Source organism: Teleopsis dalmanni, chromosome 1, assembly GCF_002237135.1.
Source record: "Teleopsis dalmanni isolate 2A chromosome 1, ASM223713v2, whole genome shotgun sequence".
In the NCBI taxonomy this organism is placed as follows: Eukaryota; Metazoa; Arthropoda; class Insecta; order Diptera; family Diopsidae; genus Teleopsis; species Teleopsis dalmanni.
The window spans coordinates 18,828,185-18,843,261 of NC_051846.1; the positions used below are offsets into that span (position 1 = coordinate 18,828,185).

A 15,077-nucleotide genomic window follows, 5' to 3' on the forward strand; every position below is an offset into this window, starting at 1 on the left:
AATATTTCTTTAAAAAACAAGATTTTTAAATTTAAATTTGACAATTTTTTTATAAATATTGGAATACTTTTATTGCTTTATAAATTCATGTTTTTATTATTATAAGAAAAATTTGTCATTTAATATTGTGCCATGCAATATTTAAACCTAACACAAAAATATTAAATAAAAAGTCGACCTTATATTTATTGATGTAAAATTGTATAATATATAATTCTTCTGTGTTCTGATTTTATACCATAATTAATGAAGGATACACTACGATCAAGTGCCGTTCAAACCCTCCAAAAGGGACTTCGCAAGCAGGTATGTATTCGTTGACATATATCGTTTATATGTGTTTTTCCCACTAAGAAGCAAGTCCCGGCCATCTTGCTTCTTATGTTACTTCTAATTGCCGGTATTGAACCCAATCCTAGTCCTATTGGACCTCTCACTTCAATTTGGCACTGTTCTGTCTACCACACCCCCATAAGCAGAAACCAAGCATCTGTAAGGTGCAACAGTTGCAATAACTTGTGCCACCTCCAAAATTGTTTAGGTTTGCATAGCTACACCGATTGGATCCTGTTCTAGCTCAATTGAGATAGGGATATAGCCAAGTGCTAAATAGTTACTTATCGCGCATGAACACGTATATTTCCAAAGTGTGCCCTAATTGCAGCTCTTCTCCCCATGACGTCGCCCATCTGTTCTCCTGTCCTAGCACACACACAAACATTCGTTCAATTGACCTTTGAACTCACCCTATTGAAGTTGCCCGGTTTCTCCGGCTGGATCCAGATTAATGTTCAATTTCATTCCACCCACCCAATACTTCTCATCCTCTTCTCATATCTCCCCCAACCACTACCCACCCACTTCCCTACCCATGTAATCGTGTTGTATATCCTTTCAAGTTATCTGCTTACAGGTTCCAGTGGATTACAACAACAACTAGCTAGCTGATACTAACTTATGTTCTTTACCAAGATATTTTAGAAATTTCGTATGAAGGTAGTTAATATACGACATACGATGACAACCGGTTGAAGCACAAAAAGTGTTTCACTGAACTATGGGGTCCATATTGGTACAGTATAGGCCGCAATAGGTTCCCCTGTTGCTTTATATGTGACTAGTAGAGTGCATTTCATTTTATGCTGAGAACAGCCGCGATTACTTTCAGTACAGTGAAACCTGTTTTTATGCTGTAGATAGGAACCTTATTATTCTGATTTAAAAAACACACATGTGATTTTTTTGTTACTACTTTTTAATTAGCCACGTACAGCTACCGCATATGCGGAATATGTAAGCATACTGTTAACACCCAAAATTTCAGGTTTGTTGGTGGTGGGCATCGTGAATTCACCGATTGAAATGGGCAGTTTTAGTCCACGAAAAAAAGAAGGTGGCTAAGCATTTCATGGAGGAAAGGTAGAGATTTTTATCATGAAAATACTTAGCCACTTGGTGATGGAGTGCATAAAATTTTTTGTGCAGACCAATAAGATCGTTGAGAAAACTGTACAATTATCCGCATACATTACGACTCTGACTCCTTCGGCTCCAGGAGTTTGAACATATATAGGTTGAAAAGTTTTGCCAAAGAACATTGCCCTTCCTTCAATTTTCTGGCTATAAAAAGGCCTGAAATTAACATAATGCGTTTTACTTCCAAGATAGTTGCAATCCATGGATTTGTAAAATAAGAAACAGTCTAAACTCAAGTCGTTAAGTAGAACTGTGAAAGATTGTGTCAAATGCTTTAGCGAGATCAAGTCTAACCAGTATTGTGGGCTTACAACCTTCCTTAATTTGAGCGGTGATCTTGCTAATAGCTGTGGTGGAACTATATCGATGAGAGCGAAGTAAATATGTGGCGATATTTACTTCGGAAAGGAAAGACTCCAGAAATTTATCTATTGAGGATAATTTTTCATATGTGGAGAGCAATGTTTAAGCTTAATAAGCGTATTATTATCCTTGGTATTGAATATTTATTTGGAAACTATATATAACTGATGGAGTAAATGGGATTATGGCTAATATGTACGATTTAAAAATTTGAGATGCGCATAGAACACAGAACTAATTGCTGATTTGCTAAAGAAATTATAGAATCTTTTAAACGATGTAGAAAGAAATTAAGGAAATATAGTTTGAAAATAAATGTAATAAAACAATGAACAACAATTCAAAGTGTTGAGATATAAGAAGGATCCATATGTATACATATCTAAGTTGCTAACTCAATGAACAATGGGATCATTATAAACAAGTACGCGTACGAAATGAAAAGGCAAGAACTGCCATTATAAAGATAAAAAAGCGTTCCTAAGAGTTATTTTTATCGTTCAGAATATATATGCAGAAAGACTAAATTGCTTTATGCTGCATAAGCATAGACGTTAATTGTTGCTTCTTAAATAAATTTGTAGCTTTCAGATATTGGGAGACTCGAGTAGCAAACTCATTAGCTGTCTGTTGTGATTTCAGCTTACCGACGTCTAGCTTTCACTATGCTTGTTCACGTACCTTTTTCATCTTGGCTGCAACAAGATAATAATCCCAGTCGATGTTTGCTACATGTAATACGTACATCTAAAACATGGGAAACATTCATTTCGGTTATCACAACGTGCTCAATTTGAGATCTTGTGTTTTGATCGGGAGTTGTTGGAATCTGATACTACCATGTTTCTAGCCATGGCACATAGTGCGGTCGATTGCCGAAAAGCTAGCCAAAAGTAAAATAAAAGTTTTAAATTAAGGATGTTTTTATTTTGTGTTGGGTTTAAGACATAAATAACTTATAAAAGTTTTTTTTTTCTTTTAATTCCGCCACGATAGCAATCGCAGACGCTTATTAAATTTAAATAAAATCTTTAATTTAAACTAAATCGCTACGAAGTAAAATGATATAAACTTTTGAATGTAAGTAGACTATAAAACAATAATATCTAAATAACAAATTTTCAAGTAAGAAATTAAACAGCTATATTGGTACTAAATTTTTATGATTAAAATTGTTAAAGGTCCATATAAAATTAAGAGAAAGTTGTATTGTTCCACGCTGTTCCACTTAAAATTCAATTTTGTATTGTATACAGAAATATTTTCTTACAAATTAAAAAAAACACTGATTTATTTTAGCAAAGAAACAACAATAAAGTTTCAATATAAAAAAATTAACAGTTATTCTTTAAAAAAATTTAAACACAATTATATGCAAAAGCGGCAATTTTTGAAGCAGAAAAAGTCTACGGATATTTCTTATTATTAATATTTTCCGTTAATTTAAATTCGCTTGCAAGCATAAACTTGTCATTAAATGATATTTAATTATTAGTTGACTTACTAAGGAGTCTAAAAATTAATCATTTAATAATATTTTTCTATATAAGCAATAAATTTTTACAATATAAAATAAAAGACGTGAAATTAGTTTTAGTGAGCGACAAATAACTGTTTGGAAAGATAAATTTTGGAAAGATGACGTAAGCCAAAGAAAACTTGCTGAAGATATTGGTCGTCAATATCCATCTGTGTAGAGAGTTATAAATAACTTCAGAGACGAGTAGTTACGTTTCTAAACCTCGCACTGGTCGCTCCTCAATTCTGTCAAATAGAGAAAGACGTATTATAATCAACCAGGTTTAAGTAAATCCAAGAGTAACAGCCTTTAAACTAGCTGAACATATTGCCGAAATACTTGAAAATAAAATATGTCCTGATACTGTGCGGAAAATTATGAAGAAATGCATGTATTATACCCTGATTGCAGGAAAGAAGACATACATATCCAGATATAATAGAATAAGCTATGAAGCTATGGAGTTCTGGAAATGAGTTATTTTCTCCGATGTGAGTTAATTTTACATATTTGGAATCAAAGTTAGAAAACTTGTATGGAGAAAATTATGCACAGCCTATGATAAACAAAGCTTATTTTCAACGGTGAAACATGTTAGTGGAAGCGCAATAGTTTGGGGGTGTATAGCAAATAATGGTGCTGTCGGAATTGAATTTGTACAAGATACAATGGATAAACATGGGTATCTAAATATACTAAAAATAAATTTGAAAGAAAATGCCAGAATGTTAGGGCTTGAGGCAACCTTTTTGTGCCAGCAGCACAACGATTCTGAGCATACAGCAGCGATTGTACGGATTTGACTGCTGAATCATTCTCCCAGGCAAATTTAAACACTACCAGAATCATCAGACCTTCAGAGATAAGATTCGCCAGCACATGATTTCCAGCAAGGATATGTTAAGAAATGTCATCAAGGAAGAATGGCTAAAAATAAATGCGCAGGTTACTACAAAGCTGGTTGAGGCTATTAAATTGTAGGTTTCTGTGAATTTTAATTGTTTTAATTGAAACATTAAGAAGTGACCGCAAACTGTTTCTGCTTTGAAAATTGTTGCTTTTGCATTTAATTGTGTTTATTTTTTTTTAAGAATAACTGTTAATTGTTTATGTTTAAACTTTATTCTTGTTTCTTTGGTTAAAATAAATCAGAAAACAAAAATCAATTTGAGTAAAAATTAAAAATATTATGCGAAATTTAAAAAAAATTATGTGGGGGACCGCAGACTTTTTCTTCTATGTTATGTGTATATATATTCATATTTATAAAGAAACATACACATAAATGTATATTATTTAATATGAGAAATTAATAATTTAATTTATTTATTAATTTCATTTCTATTATTATGATTCAATATGATTTGATTAATGAATATATGATTATTAATAGCTTTTTTTTTAAATATTCACTCTTATGCTTGTGATATTGCGTAAACCAGAAAGTTTCATTGGTATCGTCATTTTATCGTCCGTCGGGGCATGTGCACAAATTAAACTGTTGTAATAAAAAGTTGCCTTAATACAAATTTTGGCAAGACTTACAACGATTTTGACGTCATGATAGGGACAGCGATTATATGCTTGTTCCAGCTGTTAACAGAACGTTTCCTTGGTGTCGTCATCTTTATCGTCCGTCGGGGTATGTGCACAAATTAAACTGTTGTAATAAAAAGTTGCCTTAATACAAATTTTGGCAAGCCTTTCGTTTCTTGATGTAAATGTGGAGACCAAATTTCTCAACTTTTGGCTTATCGCAAATCCGACTCCAAATTCGTGCTTTGTTGCATAGTAGCTGTAGTAGATGACACAATTTTCTCGTTTAGACCATCATTGCCTCGTCTATCGCATTTCCTAAAAGGGGGGTAATGTTAGCCTTACATTTCTTAAGGAGATTTATCAGCTGTATAGATGCACCATTTCTGTAAAGAGCTCGAACATTCCAGGTGCATATTTTTAAATCATGTTCTTTATATCGCTTGCGATTGCCGTCATCAGTAAATTATTTCCTTATCCGATTTCCTTATTGTTATCGTTTTCATTGAAAGGTGTTTTTAAATGTTGGGCTCCAAGCCCGACGCATAACCTCATATGTCCATGAGTTGGATTTCGCACGGATGATTGTAGCTATTCAGAGGGGGCCATTTGTAGGCTGTGTGTCAATTTAGAGAGAACAGTGACAAGGATCGCACTGGCATTTACCAAGTTGATGCAATCAGACACTTGACCTTGTATATCTTTGTATGTTTTCCTTGTATGTTTTTTTCTCGATAAATTGTAGCTCGATCTACTAACTATAACTTTATACTGTAATTAGATAGAGTGAGAAATGTAGCTTCGTTTATAAAAAATATTTGAGCTTGGAAGCCACTGGATGAGCTCAAAACTTCACATTTCATATTCGAATTTTCTATGAAGATATAATAATTCGTATTGACTGTGTTAAATGTTTTCCTCATTCGTATCTCGATGGAAATTTTTTATGAAAATTTGTAAATAATCTGGTTCATCTGTGGTAAATTAATCAGAATGAAGCTATATTGTATATTGTAATATTATAATTTAATATACTGAGATATGACAGTTCTTGACATAATATATTTAAAAAATAAAAAGGGTAGTCCAAAATAAATATCTGTAATAAGAGCATTTCTATATTAACCTATAGTTTTTTAATATCAAGTTTTCTATAATATGGTGTGCAAATTTAAATTAATAATAATAATGCCATTATTCATTAATTTTTTGTTGCAAAGTTCCGATTTATTATTTATTCTATCTAAAATTTCTATCATATATTAAATTTAACATTTAGTGTATAGTGACAATAATTAATTTAATCAGCAATATCAATTTTTTAATATCTTCGACTGGTATTCTTTTGTTTTCAAACATAGTTGTTGTTAAAACACTCTTTTATTTTGATATTACATCTATAGTTGAGCTGAACCGTTTTTATAGCTCCATGCATATATCCATACAAGCATTATATATAATGTTTTCTAGTGACACTCAATCACGCAAACGAGGTTTTTTCGCCGAAATACAAACGCCGAGCATTAGCAAAGGATTCAAATTTCTGAATTAATAGATAGCACTATTAACTATTGGATAGCATGCTTCATGATAATTCAACTAGTGCCGGCATGGTAAAAAAGTGAGATTAGGGACGACTAATTACGTGAAATAACGTTTTCAAACTAAATATTGTATAAATACATTTAATAACTTTTGATCGTATAGTAACGAATTATAATCTCAAAGTGTAGCATTATTAAATCATGCTTAGATATATGTATATTTTTACATTGATGTGAGATTCTTTGTTTTGGATCATTTGTTAATTTTATGTACACATATTTGCATTCCGCCAAAATTCTGCTCAGATATATTTTGTAATATTTAGTTTTAAACTTAATTTAACATTTTTAACATGTGTTTAAAGTAAAACAGACATTAGCATAAAATGAAAATATTAATATAAGAAATGAAAGCATCTTTTTAATTTAATATTATTTTTTTTATTATTTAAGTAGTGAACATTAATTGCATATAGGAATAACTAGCATTCTCTTTGTAAAAAACTCTATCTTAAGACATCAAATACCTAAAAGAAAAACGTAACACAAGGCAATTAAAGTTTTAGATAATATTATACACTCATATAATGAATACATTTTGAAATTATTATTTATCGTTTTTACATTCACTTTGTGAAAAGATTTCACGAATTATTCCACGCATAAGCTCTGCACATATACTTTGTCGAGATTTTCCTACCATTACAACTTCTTCATGATTAGCATCGTCTTCATCACAGTCATATTCTAAAGCGCATTTATTGGTTATTAAACTAAAAGCAAACACAGTCAAATCACAATGCCTCGCGGTGATAACTTCATGTACTGTAGACATGCCTACAGCATCCACACCCATAATATGTAGCATTTTCAGTTCAGCTACAGTTTCGTAATTGGGTCCACCTAAACATGTATATACTCCTTCATGAACATTATTTTCAATACCTAGCTCTTTAGAAATTTGCTTTGCTTTATTTATTAGATTTGCGTTATACGCGTTCGTCATTGGTGGAAAACGAGGTCCGAATCTTGGATCATTTGGACCTTGTAGAGGCGAGTTTCCAGCAAATCCCATTATATTAATATGGTCACGAACAATCATAATATCGCCAACTTTAAATTTTGGATTTAAACCACCTGCAGCATTAGTTGCTAAAAGAAATTTTATACCCAAAAGTTTCATTACTCGGATAGGCATTGAGCATTTTGCTAATGGATATCCTTCATAGTAATGAAAACGGCCTTGCATTGCTATAACAGGCATGTTTTCAATATATCCAAATATCAGGCGTCCAACATGTCCTTCTACTGTTGAAACCGGGAAATTTGGTATATCTTCATAATCAAAAGCTTGAGTATTTAATAGACCATCTGCCAATGAATTCAAACCACTTCCACATATAATGCCAATTTTGGGACGTATTTCTGTGCGGTTAAGCAAGTAGTCTGCTATATCCTTTATAACTTCGTATGAGTAACTAAAATCAAATCAGAAATAATAAAATATACTGAATTATTTTAATATATAAATATAAATATACATTTACATAAAACATATATAAAGTCTTGTGATACAAAAGATTAACATAATAAAAGACGGTGAAATATATAAATGATTTTCTAAACAAATAATTTTTACTCCTGGACTTTACGTATTGCATATTGTATATTATATTATTAGTAAAGTTTAATATGACAATCTTTAAAGACTTCGTAATAATTTTATTATTAAATTATTGAGGAATCATTTATTTCTAATGGTTTTTAAACTTGGTTTGAGGTAAGATATTTTTAAAGGACTATGTAGCATATGACATCTTAAAAGCAAAAACAAAAACAAACAGGATATTCGCAATTCAAGAATAAGAGTTCAGTTAATTTTATTAAAAGTTGTTAAAGTAACAAAATGTCCACTATATTTGCCGTAAAAATGCAAAGAATACCGAAAAAATTTCTTTTGGGTTTTTATATACATATGTGTGTAGACACGCAACTTTAAAGTTGCTGAGAAAGGTCAGTGCTAAAGCTTTCATACATTCATATATGTAGGAGTTCGTAATATAAAATGTAACCTTTCAACACCTTTGTTCTGACAGCGATTTCAAACAAAAGAACTGTCAAAGAAAGAAAAGAAGAAGTAGAGCGAAGAAGTTGGAGCTGAATATATTTTATTTTCATAGTGTGTTGTCTTTAAGTAAATTATTAATTTTTAATAAAAGTCTAATTAACATATACTACATATATGAAAAAGATTTTCGATAGACTTTTAGGCCCGGTTTACACTTGAAGCAAAAATGTCTAAAAATACTTTTAATTTATATATTATATAAATCAAATTAATATTAAAATTTAATAAAATCTAAATCAAATTAATATATATTACTTAATTAAATAAAAGTAAATTTTATTTTTAATACAATTTTATTTTAATATTACCGTACATATATTTAGAATATGTTATTTATATTACAATTTACAAATTAATATATATCTAATAAGAGGTTGATGCATTTTCTTTGCTTTTGCTACATTATTCGTAAAATCTCTATTGCTCTATTGCCACCATACCACAAAAGGAAAAGACCATATGTTTCTGGAAGAGAAATATTGTGAGGAATACATATATAATGAGAATAACATTGTTAAGGATGTAAATAGCAGTAGAGTAAAAAAAAATGAAAAAAGTTGCTTTTTAAAGAGATCTGTAGGTTGCAATATAGTAGTAAATAAAAGATAAGTACTTTGAAAATCTCTATTTTAATCATTAACTGGTAATTACTTAATGATTAAAATATATCTTTTACTGAACCAATTGAGTCAGACTATTCTAGTACCTGCAGTTATTAAAAAATGCCTGAGATCACTTTGATATTTTGTTTTCTATGAAAGTATATTCTATAACTTCAGTTTCATGGAATACCTACAAGAAATTATTTTATTAATCAATTTAAAATTTAAAATGGAAGTACGAAACCCGGAAAGCAGTCTTTCTGTTAAAGGAGGGGAATTGCAAATAAAGGAAATATAACTAAATAAGCCAGTGAGGAAAAAGAGATCTGATGATATGCAAAAATAAATTACTTTTATCTTTTATTGTAATCGATCAATTTGTGAGAGCTTTCTTTCATGCCAGTTGTTATGTTTCTGTTTTATTTCAGTTGAACTTATTCTTATTACTTATAACACCTACTTATAATAAAACTATTAAAAATGAATTGCATTTTAGAAAATGAAGTCATAGACATTCGTCGAATGCATTAGTGTCTAAAAAATTATCAAATCATGATTTATTATACAAATACAATAGTTGAAAACTTTAACCCTCATAGTCTACCATAGTGAGGTGAAATTAGAAAACATTTTAAAAACAGAAAATAAACTTGTAAATAGTAATAATTCATACTTTTTCATATATGTTTCTAGTAAGTTTAACAAGATTAACATTTAATTAATTGAAATTTTCGGATTCACTTTTAAGAAATTTTTTTTATGCGTATTAATATAATACGTAAACAATATAATATATTGTTTACATAAGCAGCATGAAATATTGAACACAAGAAACACTGTTTGTTAATAATATTTACATGAGCAGCATTACATATGCCGGTTTCAAAACCAAGCAGTCTTTTCAAAATTGTTTTGTTTTCCAGTGACGAAGAAAGTCACTGTATTGGAGCCATGGTGGATTTGTACATATTAAAAGTATTTATTATAAGTTTATACAAATGATACAAAAAAATCATAAAGCTGCTCCACCTACAGCATTGATTTAATGTTTTTGAAGGTTTAGATTTTCTTAAAGTTGTTGAAAAGGATATTAGCATACAATGCTAACTTTTGACCGGCGTATTCCTTCTTTCGTAAAAAGCCATGTAGACAATAGAGCAATCTCAAATTAAATAATATTTAAACTTATCTTTGTATTTCCTTATAATTCGAAATAACTATTTGTATTAATCATGTAGAATGTTTCCTTAAAAACTTTTTCTCTCGACAAGTAAAAGTTAGATTTTTATTACCAACAATTCCAGTACCGTTTTTCAAAATTACCATCTCTGATATCTTTAATTATGTAGAATGTTTTCTCCATTTTAGAAACCATTTTCTATTGAAAACTGACAATTTATGTCTTTAACATGAACAATTCCTGTACAGTTTTTCAAAATGATCATTATTTCTGATATCACTTATTTCTAATGGGCTGATACTTTAATGCATGAAGATGAAGATTATTATATATTTCAATGGATTCGCACATATCATGTGAAAAAATCATTTTTAAATCCCTAATGTAAGTACTTTGTCAGTGATTAGCAAGTTCAATATTTAATTTACTGTTTTTAATAAATAAAATGTAAATATAATTTGTTAGAAATCATTTGAAAATACTGTTTCCAATTTTGTATGTGCTTTTAAAATGGTGTTATTATAACTGTGAGGCCTTCTATTTCATTCAATTGGAGAGGATTCTAATATCAATAGTCTTGTACGAATTACCGAAAATTTTTATACAGTGCTCAGTCAAATATATGAACTAACTTGTCAACATTTTAAAAATTCATTCATTTTTTAAAGTTACAAATTCAAAAAAAAAGAAAACAAAAGTATATGTTTATGTAATCAATTATGTAATCAACGGTAGATAAAAATTTCATACAAAGGTGTATTCATTTTTCATGGAACTTATGTTTATCTCAATAGTGCAATAGTTTTAGTTTTTAAGTAAAACATTATAAAATGTACATACATCAATTTTTTATTAAATAAAATATATCGTGCAAATTATTTTCCGACTGTATTTTAGTCCCTGAAAGAAATTAAAGAAATATGTGTGAATTAAAAATTTTTTGTCTTAAATAATTTTACATAAAACTAATTGTTCCGAGTTATAATGTAAAAATATGTTGAAGATTTCGCTAGATGAATCCGTGTAAGGAAAATTATTTGTCTATGTTAAGAAACTAGTATCGATTTCAGCTTTATAAAACAATATTGTTGCGTACTATTACATATATATAATATATATTCCTCAAATGAAAACTGAACCTTGAAGATCCAGTTTTGATTAGAAAAGTTTTTCACTTTTCAATATTTCCTCACCTATCTCTGCTGTTAAGTTACCAGCAATAATATTATAAATTTATTTTACTTATATTAAGTAATGCATGCTTCTACTTTAAAAAATGATATTAATTTGTTTGTTATTATAGACCTGACATATAACAATTTGATGTATAGTATTTAATAGTTGTTCAGTTTAACCATTTAATGACATTTTTATTGAATTTAAAATTTGAAAATTTGCCCAAAAAGTTATCTCTCCTGCTTTTAATATGTCATAATGTAAATATATATCGGATGAATGGTATACATATATTAGTCGCTTTTTTAAACATAAGTACTAACAATCTTATTGAATACCAATTTACGATTAAATCCAATTGCATTTTGTTTAAACACGGAGCGAATAACTATAAAAATATGAGAACCATAAAGATAAAATCTAATACCCAAAGCAAATATTTTGAAAACAATAAAAAAAGAACACGTAATACTTTACAAAATAGACCATGTCGCTTAAGAAATCAAATTAAATAAATATATATTCAACAAACTTTTCTTCGTTTATTATCGTGCGCCGCGTCTCGTCTCTACTCAAATACTCCTGCATTTGAAAAGGACTGTCTCTGAAATATAAAATATGTATAAGTTATTATATAATGTATACAATTCAGATCCACGAAAATAATGCCAATTATAAATAAAAAATTTTATTTAAGTAATAGGGTAAAAAAATAAAAGAAAAATCAATATTTCTGTTCTAGTAAATTAGTTGATATATTTATATTATATATATTATATATATATAATATTTATATATTATATTTATGACATTACTAGAATTAGGTTAAGAACGTTTACAGTTATTTCATGCTTATGTTGATAGTTGATGTTGATTAACATAATTTATAAACTTTAGAACCAATATTTTTTTGTAAATAACCAAACATTGACACAATTGAAGATGAAATTAAAATTGTTTTATTTTTTCGTGCAATCTGTGTATGTGTAAATGAAAAAGGCAACAACATACATCTAATAATATAAACAACAATTCAGTTATTAATTTTCTCACATATTCGTAACATCATACATATGAATCTTCTGATTCGAATACTGATAAATTATTTTGTTTTTAAATGTTGTTTTTTTATTTATTACTTTAATTGTGGTGTTATCATGTTTTCTTAATTTTTGCCAGTTCAATTCATAAAATCATTTATATGTACGTAAATATCTGTCATAGATCAAGGGCATTTCACTTTGGTTTTTCCACTACGCATATGATTATTGTATATGAATAGTAAAATACAGCTAAATTTATTGAAATATAAGTTAATTTAAACATTATATCAAACATTTGAAATATATTAATAAAATTTTAAAAACAGTAGCATAAAGAAAACGTATCTTAAACTATAATATTGAAATATTGTATTAATTCATGATTTTATACATATATGTATGTATATATGTGTACTGATTAATATTTTTATTTGATTCTTTAATCCATGTAACAAACGTGATAACTTTTACATTTTCTCTTTTACAAAATATAATATTTTAACTTAAATTACTAGTAGTAGTTGTATCTTGGATTTAGTATCTACGTATAATATAATACAGTTCTTTTTTTTTCATAATTATTTGTGGACGTTGTTTTGTTTTCTGATTTCTGGTTTCATAATAAAATAAATATAATATATGTATATATATATGAATACATTTCGAATTTCACATGGATATTTATATGAAATGAGAATATCGTTTTTATTACATGTTATTTTCAAAACTAATAGGATATTATTTTTATAATACGAATGATAAAAAATTAATAAGAAAAAAATTCAAACTAAATGATATTTTTCACTAATCACTAACACTTATCTAAAGTAGTAATAATTGGAAAAATGTTTCTAATCAAAACTATAAATTGTAAATATTTTTTTATTATATTCAATAGATCTCATTAATTAATATTTAGTTAATAATTATAGTTGCACTAAGTAAAAAATTATTGGTGCTCATTTAAAATTTCGCTTAAAAATACGTAACTTACGAAGAGTTTTCTCGAGCAGTATATGTATTTCTTGTACTATTTAAGTTTTCATTATTGTTATTAGTTATTAAACTGTCACTGGCGTTAGCTTTAAATCCAGTCATTTTACGACTTAATACATTCACTTTTAAAATAAATTTTTTTAATTCGTTTATTAAATTCTTTATAAAAAACTAAAAGAAATTTTTAATTAAGTTCACACACACACAGTATTATTTCTTCCACACTATTCAAATATTAAGCGAGGGTGCCTTGCACAAAATGAAAAAACTTTTTTAGTTTGAATTGATTTAATTCTATTATCTTTAAAACAGTATCATATGATCTTCTAGTTTTTTTTGTTTCGCTTTTGCAAATATATATAATAAAAATTCATAATACAAGTTTTTTAGTTTTGAGATGTCGTAAAAAGTTGCTGACAAACTGACTAGTTGTTGGTAACTGGTCAACAATCTTGTTTGAGCTTCTATTTATAAGAAATATGTCGTTTTGTTGTTGTTGTAGTTATAATTTTGTTGTTTTGCAGCATATATACATGTTATCTCTATAAAATATATTTATTATTATTGTTACCGATGGCTTGTTTTATTGCTTCTGTAATCAGTATATTCATTGCCGATCTTTTACTGAAGGCGACCAGCCCCTTTTTGGACTAAAGTCAAAAAAAAGGAAATATATATATATATATATATATAAAAGAATATTTTATAATTAATTCATTATATATATTTATATATATGTTTTATATATATAATGAATATAATATTATATATTCATATATGTATATATAAATTATATAAATTTGTATATATATTATTTAACAATAATGTAGTGTTCTGTTCAATATAACTACACGTACGAGGGCTGTTTGATAAGTCTATAATAATTGCAGTTAATAATTTTTTATAATTTGAGAGTATTTAATATATTAAATTTAGATTATTTATGAGATTGTTGTTAATTTGCAAAAAACTTTAAAGAATTATTACTCATTGTCTTTAAGAAGTTATTTCTGAATTAAAAATTACAACTATTTTTTCAATTGATAAATTGAACTTTTACGTAATACCAATTATGCAAATCTTGAAATGCAATTCTTCCCATTTGAAATAAAATGGGAATTTTGGATATTTGGTCGCTTATTTATGCATATACAAATATTCTATTCGCATTGTGTCGTATAACCAAAATTGCCGAAATTGTTTCACAAAATTAACAATTCTTTTCAAAATTAATTTTAATTTTATTACGATATGGATTAATAGATATTTTTCTTAGAAAAATAAAAATCTCTCTATTTGTATCTGTCTCTCTATTTTTAACATTCAACATTCTATTGATTTTGAAACTGCATAATATATATATAAATAATATAAAGACTCCAGATTTAAAGGAAAAGATAAAGCCTAACAAATTACAAAATAAATTTAAAAGAACGTCTTTAGTCGGTACGGTTGAAAAAACAAACTGAGACAGTCAAATTATTTACAGAAAGTTGGAAAGGGATATGTTGTTG

The 15,077-nt window shown here is 27.9% G+C and overlaps 1 protein-coding gene across 2 annotated transcripts; it reads right to left on the reverse strand.

Moving 5' to 3' along the window:
* Positions 1–6,889: 6,889 nt before the first annotated feature.
* Positions 6,890–13,977, reverse strand: LOC119673445 (purine nucleoside phosphorylase). Of its 2 annotated transcripts, XM_038084720.1 has the most exons (3): positions 13,562–13,974; positions 12,057–12,128; positions 6,891–7,916 (listed from the first exon to the last, which is right to left on the reverse strand). In XM_038084720.1, the coding sequence occupies exons 1-3, from the start codon at positions 13,663–13,665 to the stop codon at positions 7,046–7,048; spliced, it is 1,047 nt and encodes a 348-aa protein (XP_037940648.1). In that variant the 5' UTR covers positions 13,666–13,974; the 3' UTR covers positions 6,891–7,045. The 2 variants fall into 2 exon arrangements, with proteins under 2 accessions (XP_037940649.1, XP_037940648.1); XM_038084721.1 differs by lacking the exon at positions 12,057–12,128 and having other exon boundaries at positions 6,890–7,916; positions 13,562–13,977.
* Positions 13,978–15,077: the final 1,100 nt, after the last annotated feature.